Consider the following 18,732-nt stretch of genomic DNA (forward strand, 5'->3'; position numbering starts at 1 on the left):
AATTTATCAAGTATTTCTTATATATGGATTCAACTTTTTAAATTCTCAAAATGGACAGAAGACAATATGATCTTAAATGGAAAGAGAAAGGATATAAACAGTGCACACTATCTTTGTATCTGTATCTTTTATGAACATTTTAAAGGCGTTGTAGAAATCAAGTTGTTGAGATACATTGTCTTTAAAAATATTCACTGAGGTGTTTTAGATATAGTTTCCCTAAAGACAGGATGAAGAAGTAGAAAACATTACATTCTTCCAGCTTTGTCTCCTCTGATAATTTGCTTCTAGGCATGTTTAGCTACAGGCTGGTTTAAGAAACATTGTACGGTGATGCCAATTCAAGTTTCCATTTTGCTTTCTTTGTTTAATACCCAATTTTCTAAATTCGACTTTCACATACTTCATTACTTAGAAAAGTGTATAAACCTATGTGGGAACACCAAAGGTCCACAATCTTCCCCAAAAGGGTTAGGCGGATGCCTTCATTTAACATTTTGATTGGCTTTAAAACTTCTGCATAGCATGCAGTTTTATTTTGCATATATTTTCATAGGATTTTTGCACAGAATTTTGTACCTAACACTGTACGACTTGCAACTACATTATAATGTCCAGCACTTCCAGATAACTCTAAAGATCTCTTCAGCACCGCAAGTCGTCTCTGAAGTTAATGGAAACCCTGAATTTCATGGTGCAGATTGCAGAGGGAAATGAACATCTGTCTGCATCTGCCACATTGGCAAAGCACCCTAAAAACCTGCTACTAGAATGTTTATTTTCTTCCAAATATCAGCATGATCCAGGTGTCCTGAAACGTAAACTTTGAGGTAGGGGTAGAGTGAGTTATAAAAATATTGACAGTGATTTTGAAGATGATAGTACCACTGGTTGAATTATTTCTGAAGTGGTAAATTAAGGTCACCCTATTTTCCATACAACCTAATTCAATAATAAATTACAGTTCAGTTATACCCTTCAATCTAGAGGTATGTTTTTCTATAGTAACATTCTGTGATCTCTTTTATAGAACATTATATGTGAGTACAATACTCTGCTCCTTTTCATGATTGCACTAGTATAGAATCCAAATAATGACTTCTTACATAATGTGTACTTATTCACCAGAGATTTCTGTCATTCTATTAAACAAGGCATCATTTCCTGAAACCTTATTTTTTCTTTAAAAAATGCTACTTCTGGCATTTGTAGACCATCACTATAATTTATGATGTGAAAATTATCTGCATAGTGGCATTTGAACGGTAAGAATAATTGGTTAATGCTCTCAGAACTTTGTATCATTCTAATAATAGCCTCATGTTTATTATTCTGCTTCCAGTGTGTGGGTACCATGTGTAACATGAGAAGGGAGCAGTCCTTATATTCAGTGAGATGAACACAAATCTTTGGTTAAGTAAAGGTGTTTGGAATTATAGGTGGGGAATCATTGAACTTTTCAAAGAAAATTAATAGCATTGGTTTGAGGATTCCTTGTTAGATTAAAAATGTTTTGTAGCTGGTCAGGTGGACTATGGGATCCTGTAGGTCAGCAGTTTCCAACCTAAGATCATGACAACAGGAGTGCCATCATCTTTAGAGCTTGCAGATTATTGGTGATTAGTAATTACATGCTAATAATGGTGGAATAATTTTAAAGTTGCTGAATAATCACCTTATCAAAAAGGAAGGTATAGTCAATGGTTCCCCTAAATAAAATCTCACTCATTTGCCTAGTATATACGTTTTCAAAAGTGGAAGAGAAAGGGGTAGAAGTCATGTTAGCGCATTGGGAGTTATATAGCATCAGCACCTAATATCATCTCCCCTGAAGGCCTGAACTCAGTGGCCCACAGGCATTTTCTGTGTCATAGATGTGAAGAGAACAGATATCATAGGAAATAGCACTCTTTCAATAGTATTGAAGTTTTAGGGGATGGCCCATAAATCATACTTTTTCCTTCTTGAGTTTAAAACTAAAAAAACATTAAATATAGGAATCAGGAAGATGGAAATTTAAAATAAAAACCATTGTTATTACTGATGAAAGCCAGATTGGAGAATATACTTTCTCTGCAGCAGGAAGACAGATTAGAAAAGAGAAAAAATCAATGGACTGGTTGGAGCATGCTTTGCTTCCCCCCTCCACCACCAAATTCACAAACAGTTAAATCATTCCTCATTTAGAATGCCACAAGTAGAGAGAGAGCCTTAAAATGTCACTCTAGGGAAATACTTCCATAGGGGAAATACAGGATGACTAGTTTGACATTAACATAGTTTAACTTGAGTTTCAGACAATGATATATCTTAGTGAATTGTAGGATTTCATTCCCACCTTTAATATCATTATAATTTATTCCATACTACATCAAAGGATCAGTGTAACAAGTGATAAGATAGTCCCGCTGAGAGAAATGGAAAATATAGGGAGAAGATAAGAAAGAAAAAAGAGAAAATGAAACACAATTGTTTTTATAAAGCTGTTAATACTATTGCCCAGAAAAATAAATCAAGTATATATGGAAAATTCTTCATTCATTCACTTATGCATTCCATAAAATTGTATTCAGTGCTTACTCCAGACCAGGAACTGTTTGACCCACTAGAAATACAAACATAGAAGGAATAAATAGTTCTCATTATTGAAAGGGGACATAGATAAGTAAACCAAAATTACTCTTTGGTTTCTGTGTCCTGGTTAAACTCTAGTACAATACTCAACATATTTTCATGAAGAATTTGTGATGACATATATAGCAGAAGTTCTGCTCAGATGTTCACTGTCTTAGTCCATTCAGGCTGCTATTCAAACAAACAAACAAAAAACAAACAGGCTGGGTGGCTTGTATACAACAGAAATGTATTACTCGGAGTTCTGGAGGAAGTCCAAGGTGCCAGCATGGTCTGGTTCTGCTAAGGTCCTCTTCAGGGTTGCAGATTGCCGAACTCTTCCTGTGTCCTCATGTGGTGGAAGGGAGGAGAGATCTTTCTGGCCACTTTTTTAAGGGCACTGACTCCATTTATGGTCTCCCCGCATAACCTAATCCCAAAGGTTCCATCGCTTGCTACCATCACCTTGGGCCTTCAGTTTCTAGCATCGGAATTTTGGGAGGACATGAAGATTTAATCTGTGGCCTTCACTCCTGTCATCCAGTCTTCAGATCTTGCCTTCCCCCTACTACCATGGTGGCATTTTGGGGAAGGCAGCTCCCCTCTGGTCCTTTGCTTCTATAGAATGTTTAGAGGATGCTGGCTCATTTGTGAGGTGAGGCTGGCCAGATCTCAAGTGTTGGCATTCTCATGGCATATCTTTCCGATACGTGAAGCTAGTACACACATGTTTATTTCCAGCTTGTTTAGGTCCTTGTGAACAACCAGTAGCTCTGCCTGCCCTAGGCTCTTTCCCTTGCTTGGGACCTTCTGCGATTTGTTGTTCATGTCCCTTGGTCCACCTTTGGCCTTCCCAAGGATGATGGATCATCTTGTCCCAGACACAGAAGGTAACTGGCTCTCAAAGCAGCATCCTCACCGTTCAGAAAACCAAGAAACCCTGTGGATTAAAACCAGGCTCTGGATACTTAACTATTTCATCTGTAGGCATTTAAATTGCCGGATCTTCATATTGATATATGGACCCCCCGCCTACTTCCCTTACAAAGAGGCCCATGAACGAGTAGCCAGCAGGCACCCTGGCATGTCTATGCTTCCTGACCCTACAGCTCACTTACTGTCTGTCCCCTTAGAGGATGGCATGTCCCAGGCACATGCCTGATCGTGTCCACTTCTTATCCACTTTCTTTTTTTTTTTTAACTTCTTTCTACCTTCTCACTCTCTTTGCAATCCTTCATGTCTAGGAATCCCATTTACCCAGGACTTATCTTGTGTAAATTTCCCATTGCTAATAGCAAATGTCTCTAAAATTTAGCACTGTGTAGTAACAATACACATTTATAATTTCACAGTTTACATGGGTCAGAAATTCACGAAACGTTCCAAACAAGCCGTTGGCCAGGTGACAGATGTGGTACTTTGCTGACCCTTGGGCCAGTGCATTAGTGTTTAACAGGCAAACAGTTTACATAGAAGAAAGGTGGTTATTTCTGTTTCAGTGAATTGAAAAAAAAAACACCAAAAATTTTGAACCTTCTATAAAAGGGACACTCACTATATTATATAAAGAACAAAGCAAGAGCTTAAGGTCTTCTAAATGCTCTTCATTACAAAAGACACTTTTCTTACATTATACTACACGATAAATATAATCAGGATTTGCTTTATTTCAGTTTTTAAAATATTTACCATACTCTTATTTGAAAGAGAGGATTGGTTTAGTTTATGTAGTTGTTGTATAAGAAGGAAACAATTAGAAATGATTTCTTACCAATTGGTGGACTGTAACTATTTTCTTCTTATTTTTCTCCTGTGATTTCAGATATCCAGTACTTTGTAGACACTGCCCTGTCACCATACACCTCATACTCCTATGATATCAAGACCACTAATGTGCATGGCTCCACCAGAAGCACAGCTGTCATCTACAGGACAGATCCAGGGGTCCCAGACGGATACTTGAACTTAAGTTATATCTTTCCTATTAGCTCAGACTCTGTGACACTTACCTGGACTGCACCTTCAAATCGTTCTGGTCCTGTAGAGAAATATATTTTGTCCTGTGCTCCTGTAGAGAACATCCAGCCGTGTGTTTCCTATGAAGGCCATGAAACGTCAGCTACCATCTGGAACCTGGTTCCATTCACCGACTACCGTTTTTCTGTGCAGGCCTGTACTAGGGGGGGTTGTTTACACAGCTCCCCCCTGACGGTGATGACAGCCCAGGCACCTCCCCAAAGGCTGGACCCACCTGGGGTACGAAAGATCAGTTCCACAGAACTCCATGTGGAATGGTCTCCACCAGTGCAACCAAATGGTAGGAATTCAAGGCCTAGATGTGCCCTTCTTGGGCAAAACACAAATTCGGATCTAGGCATTTGGAATTGTGCAATAAGAGTCTAGCAATATATTTATTTTTATAACTGCAAGATATAATAATTGAGAAACCATTGCTAAAGATAGAAGATACTACTTGTCCTGGTTCGTAGAATGAGTGTATGTCTTTAATCTAATAATAAATTCCATTCATTTAAATTGCCCCTTAAAAGGCTAATATTATCTTTGCTCTTAATGACATCTGCCACAACACAAATTATGTTTCTAATTTGAAACTCACTTATGAAATGCATTATATTTGACTGTGTCACAAATTAGGGCACCCATAAGCAGTAAATTTTCTCTTTTAGGCAAGAAAAGGATATAAAATAATACCATATATATATATATATATATATATATATATATATATATATATGCTAGCAGACTCCATTAAGTTAATTTTTGTGTTCATACAATTGAACCCTGTTATATAGGCCAAATACACATTCATAGATTTTTTTTTTTCAGTTACTTAATATCATGTACTTATTGTGCTAAAACCTTTTTTCTTAGACTTTTAAAAGTTATTTGATAAAACTGAGTAGAAATTAGCTATAATATTCCAATATTTATGCAAACAGGGCTCGGTTAAGCAGATAATCAAATTAAAATCCCCAAATTTGAAAATACAGAAATTGGAGGTAAGATGATAAAATTCCCATTAAGAAATGGCTACGTGTATAGAAATTGTGACCCGTCATCTGAAGAAAAAATGAATTTAGCATAAGTTATACTTATTTTGTGTTGTATACTTTCTCTTTTGGTTTATTTTTCCCACAGACATGCTATTTGGTAGTATTTCATACATTCATTTATCCCACCAGTTTGTTGTGTTTTATAAATACCTGTCACCTACATTACTAAGGAAATGCACAGGTAGTCTAGTCAGAAAAATAATGAAAAGCCAACACACTTTAACTGACTTTACCACCGTCTTACCCCCAAAATAGTCTGTCTGATGAATCATCTTGGTTTACTGTTTTACTTTCTTAGGAATAATTATACGATATGAACTATACATGAAAAGATTGAGATCTAATGGAGAACCCACATCAGCAGAAAACCTAGTTTTTGAGAGTAGTGGCTGGCTCAGCCCTCACCCATTTGCAGAATCTGCCAATGAAAATGCACTGACACCTCCTCAGACAACCACAACCATCGCTGGCTTAGAGCCATACACCGACTACGAATTCAGAGTCATGGCTGCAAATATGGCTGGGAGCGTGTCCTCTGCCTGGACCTTAGGAAGAACGGCCGAATCAGGTGAAGAGCAATGCTTTGAACTCTGCTTTTCCAACTCCCGAACGAAAATAATGCCTCAAATTAAAGTCAGCAGCTCTAAAGTGCATTTAAAAAGCAAGAATTATAAACTTACATAAGCCCAGGAAAAATTGACCACGTTGGTTTGTTACATAGATAACCCAAGGTCTTACAGTACTTGCAGTGAGCTGTAGGGGAGAAATGTTTTAGTGACTACTTCAAGGGGGGGAAATGAGTTAACTATAGCTATATATAGTCTCTAGTAGATGTTTGCCAAAAATAGCAATTGATTTCTAGTCCTAAAGTAGGTTGGCCATATGTCCCGTCTCGCTCTAAGTTGAGCACAATTCATGTTCGATGAAAGAGGTACCTGCTAACAAACTTCACAAATCGGATTTTATTTGTCTTTCCAAAACAAATAGTTTGACTACTAGATTATACTTAATGACTGAATCCTGCATATCAAAATCTGTAATCTACACGTGTGCTTATAAGCAGCTGATACTATGGTAAGGAAAGAGGGTGAACGTTTTTCATTTTTTAGATATATTTTCATTAAGGCATATGAATATTTTTAATCCTCCACCTTACGCTTTATATGAAAAGCATTTCAAATGCCGTGAGGCTTTAACATAAAACTACACTCTTGTTAGGCTTTGAATTTATGGATATCTGACGAAATAACTTGTACCTGTTAGGACTCTGGAGGATAAGGGTGGTGGGAAGCTGACGTCCAAAGAAATCATTTCATGAATAAAATGTGCATTGTGCCTGAGCATCTCTTAATGACTGCCAGCCATCTTGGACAAATAACAGTGCCGTGATAGCACAAGTGATGAGCCATGGCTTTCTGGAAGGGGAAAATCAAGGTCAGAAATGAAAAGTAATGGGTGAGAATGCAACAGTGGGCCCTCCTAATCTTATGGGTCAGTGGCTGATGGCAGTGTAGTGAGGTCCTTTGATGATACGACTTTGGTGAGCACATTTACAATCCATATTAAGATCTCAAGGATGGCGGGGGAAGGGGTGTATGTGTGCATATACCCTGCACATTTCAATCAATAGATATTAAAAACTTGAAAATTTTTCTGTGGGGACATTTAGAAGATGTTAGACTTATCTCTTTCTGAAGAGTATTATGGTCCCAGCTGTATCAGTTTGGTTCAGTGAAACAGTTCTGTACATAAAAAATCCAATATGTCACTATGCATTGTTCTGAACTTTGTGGATTGGAACACATACTGTTTTGTTACTTCTCCTTTCAAATGCTTCATGAGACCTATGGTTTCCCACCCAGTTATCTACTAGTTATCCTTATGAACCCAATCAAATTCCTAGATGACTTTTATTTTTTGAATGGAAAATGTCTTTGTTGGTAATATGAAGCTGGAGCACATCCTTGCAGGTAACATAAAAAAAAAAAAAAAGAATAGCTTTTAAATGCAGTGATACCTCCTTTTATTATTATTTTTTTTAACCAGGATGTTATGTAAGGAGTGGGATATTTCAGAAACTGGAATGAATGTGTGGGTTTAGTCTGCAAACCCTGCACTGATTGTTTTGCTCTGGTTGTTCTCATTGATAGAGCCTGTATTCATGAGCCCTCCTTCAGTCTCCCCCCTCTCACCGTACTCTCTCAAAGTATTCTGGGAGAAGCCGGCAGATAATGTTACAAGAGGAAAAGTTGTGGGGTATGACATCAGTATGATTTCTGAAGAGTCACCTCAACAATCCATTTCGGTGGTGTGTTCACAGGTATTGTTATTATCAACTAATGCCCTTTCAGAATTGAATTATGTCTTCATTTGAACATTTTCTGAGTTTGCAGAATTCAGTGACAGAATTCTCCATTATTCATTTCTCTAATGGGGGCATTTGTTTCCTAATACAAGGTTAGATGTACAAGGCCCTATATATTTATGTCACTTATTTTTTCTAATATAAACATATATTAAGACAAAGTTGGTATAATTTTGTTTCACAAAATCGACTTTTTCCACTTAACACATATCCTTAAAAATCTTGCAAGAAGCTTACTTTCAGCAGCTATGTACTATCGTATTATTTGGATGTGAAATAATGTATTTAACCAAATCCATAATCAGGTGATATTTATGTTGTATCAGTTCTTTTGGAAATACAAATAACATAGATAAAAAACATGTTATGTGTACATTTTGCATGTTTCTGTGTCCTTAAATATTCCGAGGAATGGAATTTATCACATGTTACAGCAAAGGTTCCAGACATGTTCAAGAGTTAGGGTAGGTGGTGACGTACTGCTTGGGAGTAATTCATACTCCAGCCAGCAGTAAGGAGACAAATAATCATTGCTAACAGTCACCGAGGTTTTGCTGTGCGCATGGATTCATTCATTAGCCAGATACAAATGTAGAAACAATCTTGAGGATGAGAGGCTCTCGTTAGCCTACAGTTTATGGTTGTGACCAGTGTACTCCACTAGCCCATCTTATCAACATGAGGGTGGCCGATGACAGAGACTGGCTGATGTCACCTGGACCATCATTCTGTGTGCTTGGAGGTTTAGCACGTCTTCCGAGGGAGATGCCCTTTGGTGGGGATCGACATGACATCAAAAGTTCTTTCCACGTGATGCCCTCTACCGTGCATCTATCCACATTCTTCTCCCCAAGAGTCCTTGTTTCCTCAGCTTCTAGTCTTTTTTTTTCTTGTGTAACCATGACCCAAGCCACTGCCATGTAGTCCAGGTGTGTTCTATCTTGAGACCCCCTGTTTCTACAGAATCTGGATGGTCAGGCACACGTCCTGGGGTTCTCCCTATTGAGAGGGTTTACTGCTGCTTTTAGGATCATGCCTAAATGGTCCTAGAGTGGCTGTCACCCATTTTTGACTTACATCCACATAGCAAACCAAACCCCATGTTTCTCTTCTCTCAGCTTTACAGGGACTTCCAGGGAGTCAGAGGTATGAGCTGAGATTGAGCCACCAGTGTAAGAACAGTGGGTGGCATGGAAATAAGAACTGCTGCTTCCCTACCGCACTGCTCCTCTGGCTCTGCTGACCCCCACTGCCAGATCTCCACTTTCATTTTATGATGAATGTCTCTGGGGCCGTCCCTCACCTTAAGACTTGGCATGGCTGGCAGGACCCGACCCATGAGCGGTAGCTGCATGGCCATTTGCTATTTTTCAGTCAGATGCTCTGCTTTTTCCCAGGTCCCGTAGCATGCTAGGAGCTGTCTAGCAAATGGGGTGTGATTTACATTGTGTGATAACGGCCTGGCTCCAGACTCTAGGGGTCTGTCTCGTGATTCTCTTGTTGGAGACGCGCCATTTGTTCCTCTCAGCATCTTTCCCGTTATAGTCCCCTCTCGTGTGTACCATAGCATCTCTTAGGCTTGGTGCCCCAAGTCGCTGGTCTGCCTGTGACACAACCTGGGTCTGCTATGCAGCCCTCTCCCCCTCTAGGATGCTCTCGGAGATGGCAGCATTATCTGTTACCTGGCAACCTGGTCAGTAACCTGGTCATAACTGCTTTCCCAGGCGTGGCACATGCTCCCCAGAGCAGAAGACATTAAATAAGAAACACCTTAATGTATTTTATCCTAAAAACAATTCTACTTTCTAAAAGTCTACATTAAATCCCACCAAGGTTGTTATAAATGGAATGGATTTTATAGCTATGTCAGCTAAGTTTTACTTATTACAAAGTTTCATTTTTCTTAGAAACTTTTAAGTCCCATTGTACACAAGAGAAAAGTTTACATCCTAAATACCTTAGTAACCTTTTATACTTAGATAAAGCATTAATAATTCAGTGTTTGATTTTTCTTTTCTGATTTCTAAATGTAATTGCCATGGCATGTTACCACAGTTTTCAATTATTCCTAGATTTTAGAGCCTTTGAAATCAACTTTATTTCTGAAAAATGTTATGTAGGCAATATAATTTATATTCCAATCACACTGCTTCCTAGAACTACTCACTTAGGTTATGAAATTTTGAAGTGAGTACTCAGGCAAAGATTCCAAATGAATTTTATTGTACTTGTAAAGGGAAGATATTTAGAAAATTTCCCAAATGTTACTTTTACAGTTTTCATATTTATGGAACTTATTTTTATGTAAGATTATTTGATTCATATGTATATTTACATCCCTTAGAAGAAATAGCTTTGTATTTAGTCATGCTTGGTGTCATACTCTCCATTTTAATGACTTTTTTTTCTGAATATAATTTTCAGTGGTCTTTGTACCTACAGACTAAGTAAATGTACATGGTTGCTTTGATCAATTCTAGTTATAATGACGGGACCAACTCTCGGTGTTGGTTATTTAATTACTTGTTTGTGGACTGTTGAGGTCCTCTCAATCTCCTTCACTCCGGTCTGCTATTTTCATCTGAAACTGTGTGACAGAGATAATATTTCAAAACATGTAACTGTTTGATCTAATCTGCATATGCTTATTTGCATAAGAAAGATAATTGACCTCATGTGGATGCTCAGTAATATGTTTACATTTTTCGCTTTTTTCTTTTTCTTCTTCTTTTTTTTTTTTTTTAAGAAAATGATGGGATTGATTTGACATAGTGACATCTTTCTGTGGTATCTCCATCAAATAGCATGTGGGCATTACTGCACTGGGTTGGTTTTGGCCAAGCCCTGTGGTTTTATTTGGACTTTTTCATGATAACAATGACGCTGTCACCATCCTTTATCTCTACCATTGGTGACAATAACCATGCCACCATGCTGCTTTATAGGCAATAACTTGGTTTCCTCATTTATCTACTCAGGAACTGGATTATTGCCTCATAAAACAGTGTGATTGTACAATTATCAATTAAATCCTAGCTTGTTGAGACTCTTCAAAAAAAATCCCTTTTCGTAATAGTGATTGGCATATATACAATAGTTCCCTCTGTCTGGCTGTATAGAACTTGGACAGCCAAGATTGTAATTTTCACACTAATTACCTATGTGACTTTTTTTTTTTTTTTTGCCTTGAAGGTATCTGCTGAATCCCAACAATTGTCCTACATTGTAACAGGACTAAAACCTTATAGGATATACAACTTTACTATTTCTCTCTGCAATTCAGTTGGTTGTGTAACCAGCGCTTCAGGAGCAGGACAGACGTTAGCAGCAGGTAAGTGACTTTTACTGGAGATGAAAAATACATTGTGTATTTATAAATGAACACCTACAAAGCTCAAAACGAACACCTTCTCTAGTTTGGACTTAATACTTGTCTTTTTTGCTTTCTCCTGCTCTCTCACTGACCCTGATGGCTACTTAACTTGACATTTCAAAAATAAGTAAGTAAGTAGGCTTACATTTACGAGATACCTCAGAGCCCTGAGTTGCAGCTGTGTCATAATAAGAAATATAATTAGATGCAGAGTAACTCCGGCCTCAGCAGCTACCGTAAGTCCTAGGCGTGTCCTGACAGTTGTTAGAATATTCAGAAGGCTTCTTAGGAGAGGGCTCAAATCTCTCTTCCCTACACCTTGACCTTTTTTGTGGAGTTGGGTCTACTCACTCCTGCTCTGTGAGGCCAAAGGCAGACGTCCAGGAATTACTGGTTTGTCCTTGTGTCATGTTTTGCCTTTATTGGGTAGGCAGTAGCCAACTTAGTAATTAATTTGTTATTAATACATTCCTAAGTTTATAAAATTTAAATAAAATATTTCAAGTGTGATCCTAGTAGAAAATGGTTTGTGTAGAATTTTATCTGCTTCATTTAGAACAAGCTAGATTCAATACAAACAAGATTACATATATTATTATCTAAATGACCCAATTACTTTGCATTTAGTATATTTTCAAATTAGTTTTTCTATCAGCAGTGTAACAAGGCTGAGTTTCCTGGTGCTCTTTAGGGAAATGTCCAGATGTGAGGAGGGTAAGACTCCTGGATGAGTGACAGATAGTGTGCAAACATAGTTAGCTATAAAAATATTCCCTGGGCCCTCTTCTTTACTGTCTTCAGGTCTAATTCTATAGTCTGCTGTTGTGTTCTATTTTGTTTTCATTCGGGAAAAAAATCGTTGGGCTCAAATTATTTCATCCAAGTAATTTTTTTTTTCTTGAGAACGACTCCCACATTTCAAAAACTTACTTTTTATTACCTCTGTGACTGAGCTCATATATATGTGTGTGTGTGTGTGTGTGTGTGTATGTATGTATGTATATATATATATATATATATATATATATATATACACATACTATATATATATATATATATACACACACACACACATACATATACGTATATATAAATACTTAATATATATGTACTTCAGGTGTGTGCATACATGTATGGAGTACCTAGCTTGTTCAAAACACCGTTCTCCTTTAAGACTGTATATTTATTTATTTTGTGTACAGTATCATTAGGGAGATACTGGATGCGGATAACAGAGGGAGGCTCTCTCCTTTAGGAAAAAAATGACAGCATTTCGGAATAGAGAATAAAAATTAAAAGAGCAATCAGCCTTGTGGGTGGACCAAGTGAAACAGAAACAAAACAAGCTGAAGATTGGCCCGAGGTGCAAGAGAGGAGACGGGGACCACGGCTCTCTGACAGCAAAACTGGAATCAGGACTTGTGAGCGTTGTAAAATATGGAAAATCATCTAGTGTGACAATCCAGCCCATCACAGTACATATTTTGTAACATTCTTCCCAAGTTTTCGTCCAACCGGCTTGATCCCATTAGTGGTAGGGGCTCTTCCCGCTCAGGCAAATCCATACCGGGTTTAGAGAACACTTTTAAAAGGTAATTTCTGATACTGAGCCATAATATCTCCTTGTGGCATCTATTTAACATTCTTATTCTAGCCTCTTTGGGGCTGCACTTAGTCTCATCTGTCTTCCTCCTGACATCTCTTGTAACAATATTTCAATAACAATACCTCTCCCCAAATCTCCTTTCCTTCGGCTGCAAACCTGGGAGCATCCCATCTGCACCTCAAGTGGGATGGTTTCTAGCCTGTTAGTACAGCGCTCTCCTCGAGATGACATATAGTCTGTCTTTGGGTAGGCACAAACTAAAGGAACTGAAGGGAGACATGCCTGCCCCTGGAGCTGGAAAGAGTAAAACAAGAAAAATGTCTGTGACACAGAATCCTCCATGCTCAAAGCAGCAGTGATAACCTCTGTGCTAATATGGTCCTCACTGGATGCAGCACAAGCTCTGGGGTATGGAAGACAGTGTACCTCGTGCTTGTGCAGCTCTCCCCTTCATGACTGGTGGCAGCTTAAGGCCCTTCTGTCCACTGGAAGATGACTGAAGTGAAACCAACCTGAGCTTGTTGGGTCCTCTCTCTGCCTCTTACTCTTGAAAAATAGGACTGGGAAACTTCTCATGTTCTCTGAAAGCCATGAGATGAGCAAGTTAATTGACTTTTCAAATTGAGAGCTTATTCATATGTTCTCGGGGGGGGGGGAATCATAAACAAAATGCCAAGGCTTGAATTTGGGACCCGTCATCTAGGAACTAGCTGTGTGGTCTTGAGAAATTATGTTACTTCTGTGCCTTCATTTTCCAGTGTATAAATAAGGATAACCTATTTTGTAGGGTTCTTATGAGGATTAAAAAAGAGGGAATACATGTTAATGATTTAAATCAGTGCAAAGTAAATCCTCAGTAAACACTGTTATTTCTCAGTCACAATGTAAATGTTATAGAATTTCTGATGTTATCAAAATCAGGAAGTATCAGAGGGTTAGGGGGGTGGGGGGTGGGAGATGAGGGTAGGGGGGATCAAATATATGGTGATGGAAGGAGAACTGACTCTGGGTGGTGAACACACAATGGGATTTATAGATGATGTAATACAGAATTGTACACCTGAAATCTATGTAATTTTACTAACAATTGTCACCCCAATAAAATCAAAAATCAAAAATCAGGAAGTATATTTTCTAACTTTGGTCGCATAAGATATTATAACATAAATGTGACAATGAAGAGTCTTAAACTAAGGATCACATTGCAAAAATAAACTATATAGAAGGCTAAAGTCTAAAAGCATTATTTTTCAGTTATGTAAGGAATATCTCATTCAGAATTATGCATCTTCAAAATTTTGCTCAAAAACTACAAATTTCAAATTTATCATTTGCAATATAGAGGTAATAATAATAATATGCCATAACCATATTGTCACTGTATTTTATTGTGAATGCTTAATTTAGTACGCATCTATGAGGGGCTTAGTACTTAAAATGCTGGTGGGTGGATTCAAAAGTAAGCCATCCAAAGATACCTTAAAGGTGTCTGCATTAAGGTGTTGAAATATAACAAATAGGATTAACACCCTGAGGGCATATGAGAAAGGATAAAAGAAAGCTATGGGAACATAGAATGTGACATAGGTACCTTTGATTTGGAAGATTAGGGAATTATTTCAGATTAATTAGCATTTGCATGGACTACCAAGGATTGGTAAAGATTTCCGCAGGTATTTACTGAACATACACCATGTTCTGGTCCTTGTCTTGAGAGCATGGTGCTGTTCCAGATGCTGATGTGATGAAAGCTGGGGGTTTATGAAGATTTCTCTGGCAGTATTGTAGAGACTAGATTAAAAGAAAGTATGTAAATAGAGTCTGGTAGAGTTTTTTAAGAGGCAATGAGGGAGTAAATCAGATAAACAGAAGTAATGATGAAAGCAGCGGATAGAGTAGGATCAAGGAAGAGATATCCACAGGCTAAGAAGAGAGAAGAATTGAAGATGACAGTAAATATTGTAGACCATGGTGGTGCCGTTAAATATAATGGGGAAGATGAAGAAAGAACATATGCGAGAAATCAACCCATGAGTTTAAGTTTGATCGTTTGATAGAAACACGTCCATGACAAATGTAACCAGCCAGTGGCAGAAAATGCAAATCTGGAGTTTAAGAATGATGTGGATTTTGCAGTCATCTGCCTGTCGATGGGAGCTAAAACTATAGATGGTAATGAATTAGAAAAGGCAGGAAAATACAAAACAGACGTTCCCATCTCAGTGAATGCTTACATTTGGGGAGAAAGGAGGGGTAAAGGGAAGCGATAAACGGTCAGAGTTGAGGAAAGAGCCTGGAGAGAGCAGTGTCAGAAAAGTCAAGGGAAGGGAGAATTCTGAAAGGGGCACATTGTCTGTAGGGCCATGTGCTGTGAGCAAGAGAAACAGGAATTACCAGGAAAGTGGGGTTGTTGGGGACTCTCCAACACCACCAATTAGCGTGGTTGGAGCAGAAGCTGGGATGTAACGGGCTGAGCAATTGCAGGAGAAGATGGAATGGTCTATTTAAAATGTGTGGTTCTTTATTCTTTGCCGAAATTTTCCATGTGCTCAATTTCCATTAAAACATTCACTTTTGTCTTCCTTTGAAATATTCTGTGAAGGAAAAATTATGTTAGTGTTCTCCTGGGAAAACGTTTCTTAATCTCTTAGTATATTTGTCACAACTCTGACTATTCATCTGCCAAACAGAGAGTAAAATCACTTTCATGACAAAAGTAAGGAGGAATAATTTTTTCTTGCTGTTTGACGTATTATAAAATGAACAATTTTAGGGGTATTCAGATCAGTGAGGAGAGACTTGTTTGTTTTTATTGGAATATAAAGTAAAACCCAGCAATTAACATATTCAATATCCTCCTTGACACCTTATTTTCAGTAAAAACGTTGCTTTTTTTTCCAAATTTTTTTTCTAAAATTAAATAACTGGATGCAACTCACAGATATTAAGCCGTAGGAAACAAAACAAAATAAAACAAAGCAAAAACAATGAGTAGGCGAATCCTTTAGTATGGTCAACAGGTTTGATGTAGGAAACGAATAAATGTTTCTTCCTGCTCCGTTTCTTCTACTAATAAAATTGTAATTTGGAAGGTGTGTATTTCTCTGACAAATTCCAATGGATTTGTGGGGAATGTAGCTCTGAAATCTAAATGTAGTTCACATGAGTTCATTATCGGAGATCAAAAGCAGTCAGAGACCTTCACAAACTTTGAAAAGGAGGACCAAAAATTGAAAGTAGCCATCTGCCTTTTTGAGGCACTGAATAGTGAAAATGTGTTTGTTCGGTAAATCCCAGTCAGAGAAATGAAAAAGATACTTGTAAAGATTTATATGATCTTTTTATTAAAAAGCTTGAGGATTATAACTTGCTCTCTTTTGTTTTACGTATCTTTTCAGTTTGGTATGTCGTTAGAATTGATGCATTTCATCCAGAATATTGCACTGCTTGGTTTTTGTTTTTGTTTTCAGTTTTGGTGTTGTGACTAAGCCCGGGGAACTAATTTTAGGGAGGATTTCCCAAGGAGCAACTAACTACATGTCTCTCCATTGCAAAATCCTCATTGGCAGCTTTGGGTTGCTTCTGGGTGTTTGAGAGTGATGAGCTGAGGGGCTGGACCCTCTCAGAGTCCTTGTTATACCTTTCTTCAAGATTACCCTTTTAATCGAGGAAATGTGTGCATTTCCACTCTTTGCGATTTAAGGACAATTTAAACCTTCCTTAAGAGAAATGCCTTTTGGAGATCCATTCCTGGAGGAGCAACGTGATAATTCCTTTGCCTGTCATAACTTGACCTCAGCACCATAAGCTTGGAAGGGCCCATCTCCCATTAAGCGAGTAATTAGCGGTACATTAAGCTTTTCTGAATCCAAAGTGAAATGTATAGGCTGCTTGCTGCTGGGTTGAAAACACACATTGTTTTGCATGCAGGTACATAAGTCTTTTCATTGTGAGCAGGACCCAGAGTGATTAAACAAGCACTCTTAATATGTTAATTTATAATTTTAATTACAACAATCTTGTATATATAGTCATTAGTGAATACCAATATAAATATTTTTCTATCTTTTTATTCATAATGCATAAACCAATCATCCAGGTACTTCTCTGAGGTTGCCTCTTTTTGTTTCATAATACAATCTTTGTTCTTAGTTATGAATGCATTTTGTTCGTTCCTGTCTTGAATAATCCCTCATTAAGCTAGTCACTTTCTGCTCCATGCTAAAAAGGAAAAATTATCATGCAAATGTGGCATGCCATATTAAAAAGCACATTACCAAACACTTTTGTTGCTGTCCTTCAATTAGTTTCCCTTCTTTGAATTTAATTCCATTTGTTGTTAAACTACTGACTTGATATATGGACTCATGAATCTGAGGCTGCTGCCAGGAAACGGGGGAAAAAAAATCAAAGCCTCTTGGAAGAGCCGCGGAGACGAGCTGAAATGAATTTGCTTCACCTTTGACAAGAACACTCGAACAGCACAGGAATCCTCTGATGATTCAACTTGGCTAATTATCCAATTATTTATTTCAAGAATAAAGGCGCTGTTTTACAATTACAGAAGTGTAAAGCAATCTGAGAAATTTGATAGTGACAGATGACTTCAGTAACTCCTAAGATAAACAGTATCTGTGCAAACTTGTGTCACCCAGTGTTTCCAGGCAGTGATTCTTCTGTTTTAGCCTCAGTGGCATCCTGAGTACAAGGAAGGTTTCTTGTGTGTTTGTTTGTTCTGATCGTTCCACGACAGAGATTATTTTTTACTTTTCACCAACATGTCGTGTTTCCGTGCCTCTTCTGCAGTGTTTAAGTTGCTTTTCTCTTGATTAAAAGCTTTTGGTTCAAAGCAATACTTTTTAATTGCCTAATGATATAAGTCGGTTCTTAGGAAAGAACCGCACATTTAGGAGTTCATTTGCAATATAACTGAAAAATTCATTGCATGGCAGTAAAACAATTTACTGTTAATTACAAGGAGAAGAATTTGCTGTAGCATGCTCACAGATTGCCATGAATCATGCAGCACTCCTAGAGATTTATAACAGATGTGTAAGTGGGATGAATTAGCAGGGTTTAATAACAGAGACACAAATCATGCAGACTTCAAGGAGCTTTAATTGATATACTAGAATGTGACGGGCATGAATCACTCAGCCATTCAACAGCACTGTAACATATGGTCAGCCCAATATGCCGCATCTTAAATCGGTTGGTGAGTCGTTGGTTGTCCCATATGGTGGAAGCAATATATTTTTCATGATTAAAAAAAAATACATCCATTTTTAAAGAAATATGATTGCAAAGCATGTTTGTTATTGAACAGTCACCTGAATGCCAAATTGTTTTGTTTTTTTTAATTCTTTTTTCTTTCTTTCTTTTTTCTTTTTAAACGTGACAACTTCCCAAAATAAATACTGACTACTTATAGGCCAGGTCTCTGGAGGCTCTATGAGAACCTAATGGGTGCTTGTTGGCACACTGGATCCCCGGCAAAGCTGTAGAAGAGCAGCTGATGATAGCTGGGATTGTCAGGGAAATCCTTCAGACTTGGGCAAAGCACACAAAATGATAAGAATGATGTCATTTTCAGAGAAGTTCAGGAATGCCCAGATTTGCACATAGAATGCAATGAGTCGAATGCGACACCCTTACTTAGCAACATAGGGACGTACTTGTGATACTACCATGACCCCTGTT

At 37.8% G+C, this 18,732-nt stretch overlaps 1 protein-coding gene across 1 annotated transcript in view; it reads left to right on the forward strand.

Moving 5' to 3' along the window:
* Positions 1-18,732, forward strand: part of USH2A (usherin) — a 582,349-nt gene that overhangs the window by 146,147 nt on the left and 417,470 nt on the right. The window contains exons 16-19 of the mRNA XM_074316330.1: positions 4,437-4,931; positions 5,987-6,256; positions 7,839-8,008; positions 11,246-11,384. Of these exons, the coding sequence (XP_074172431.1) occupies positions 4,437-4,931; positions 5,987-6,256; positions 7,839-8,008; positions 11,246-11,384 (1,074 nt within the window). The remainder of the gene's footprint in view (positions 1-4,436; positions 4,932-5,986; positions 6,257-7,838; positions 8,009-11,245; positions 11,385-18,732) is intronic.

The sequence above is a fragment of the Rhinolophus sinicus genome, linkage group LG12 (genome assembly GCF_036562045.2).
Source record: "Rhinolophus sinicus isolate RSC01 linkage group LG12, ASM3656204v1, whole genome shotgun sequence".
NCBI lineage: Eukaryota > Metazoa > Chordata > Mammalia > Chiroptera > Rhinolophidae > Rhinolophus > Rhinolophus sinicus.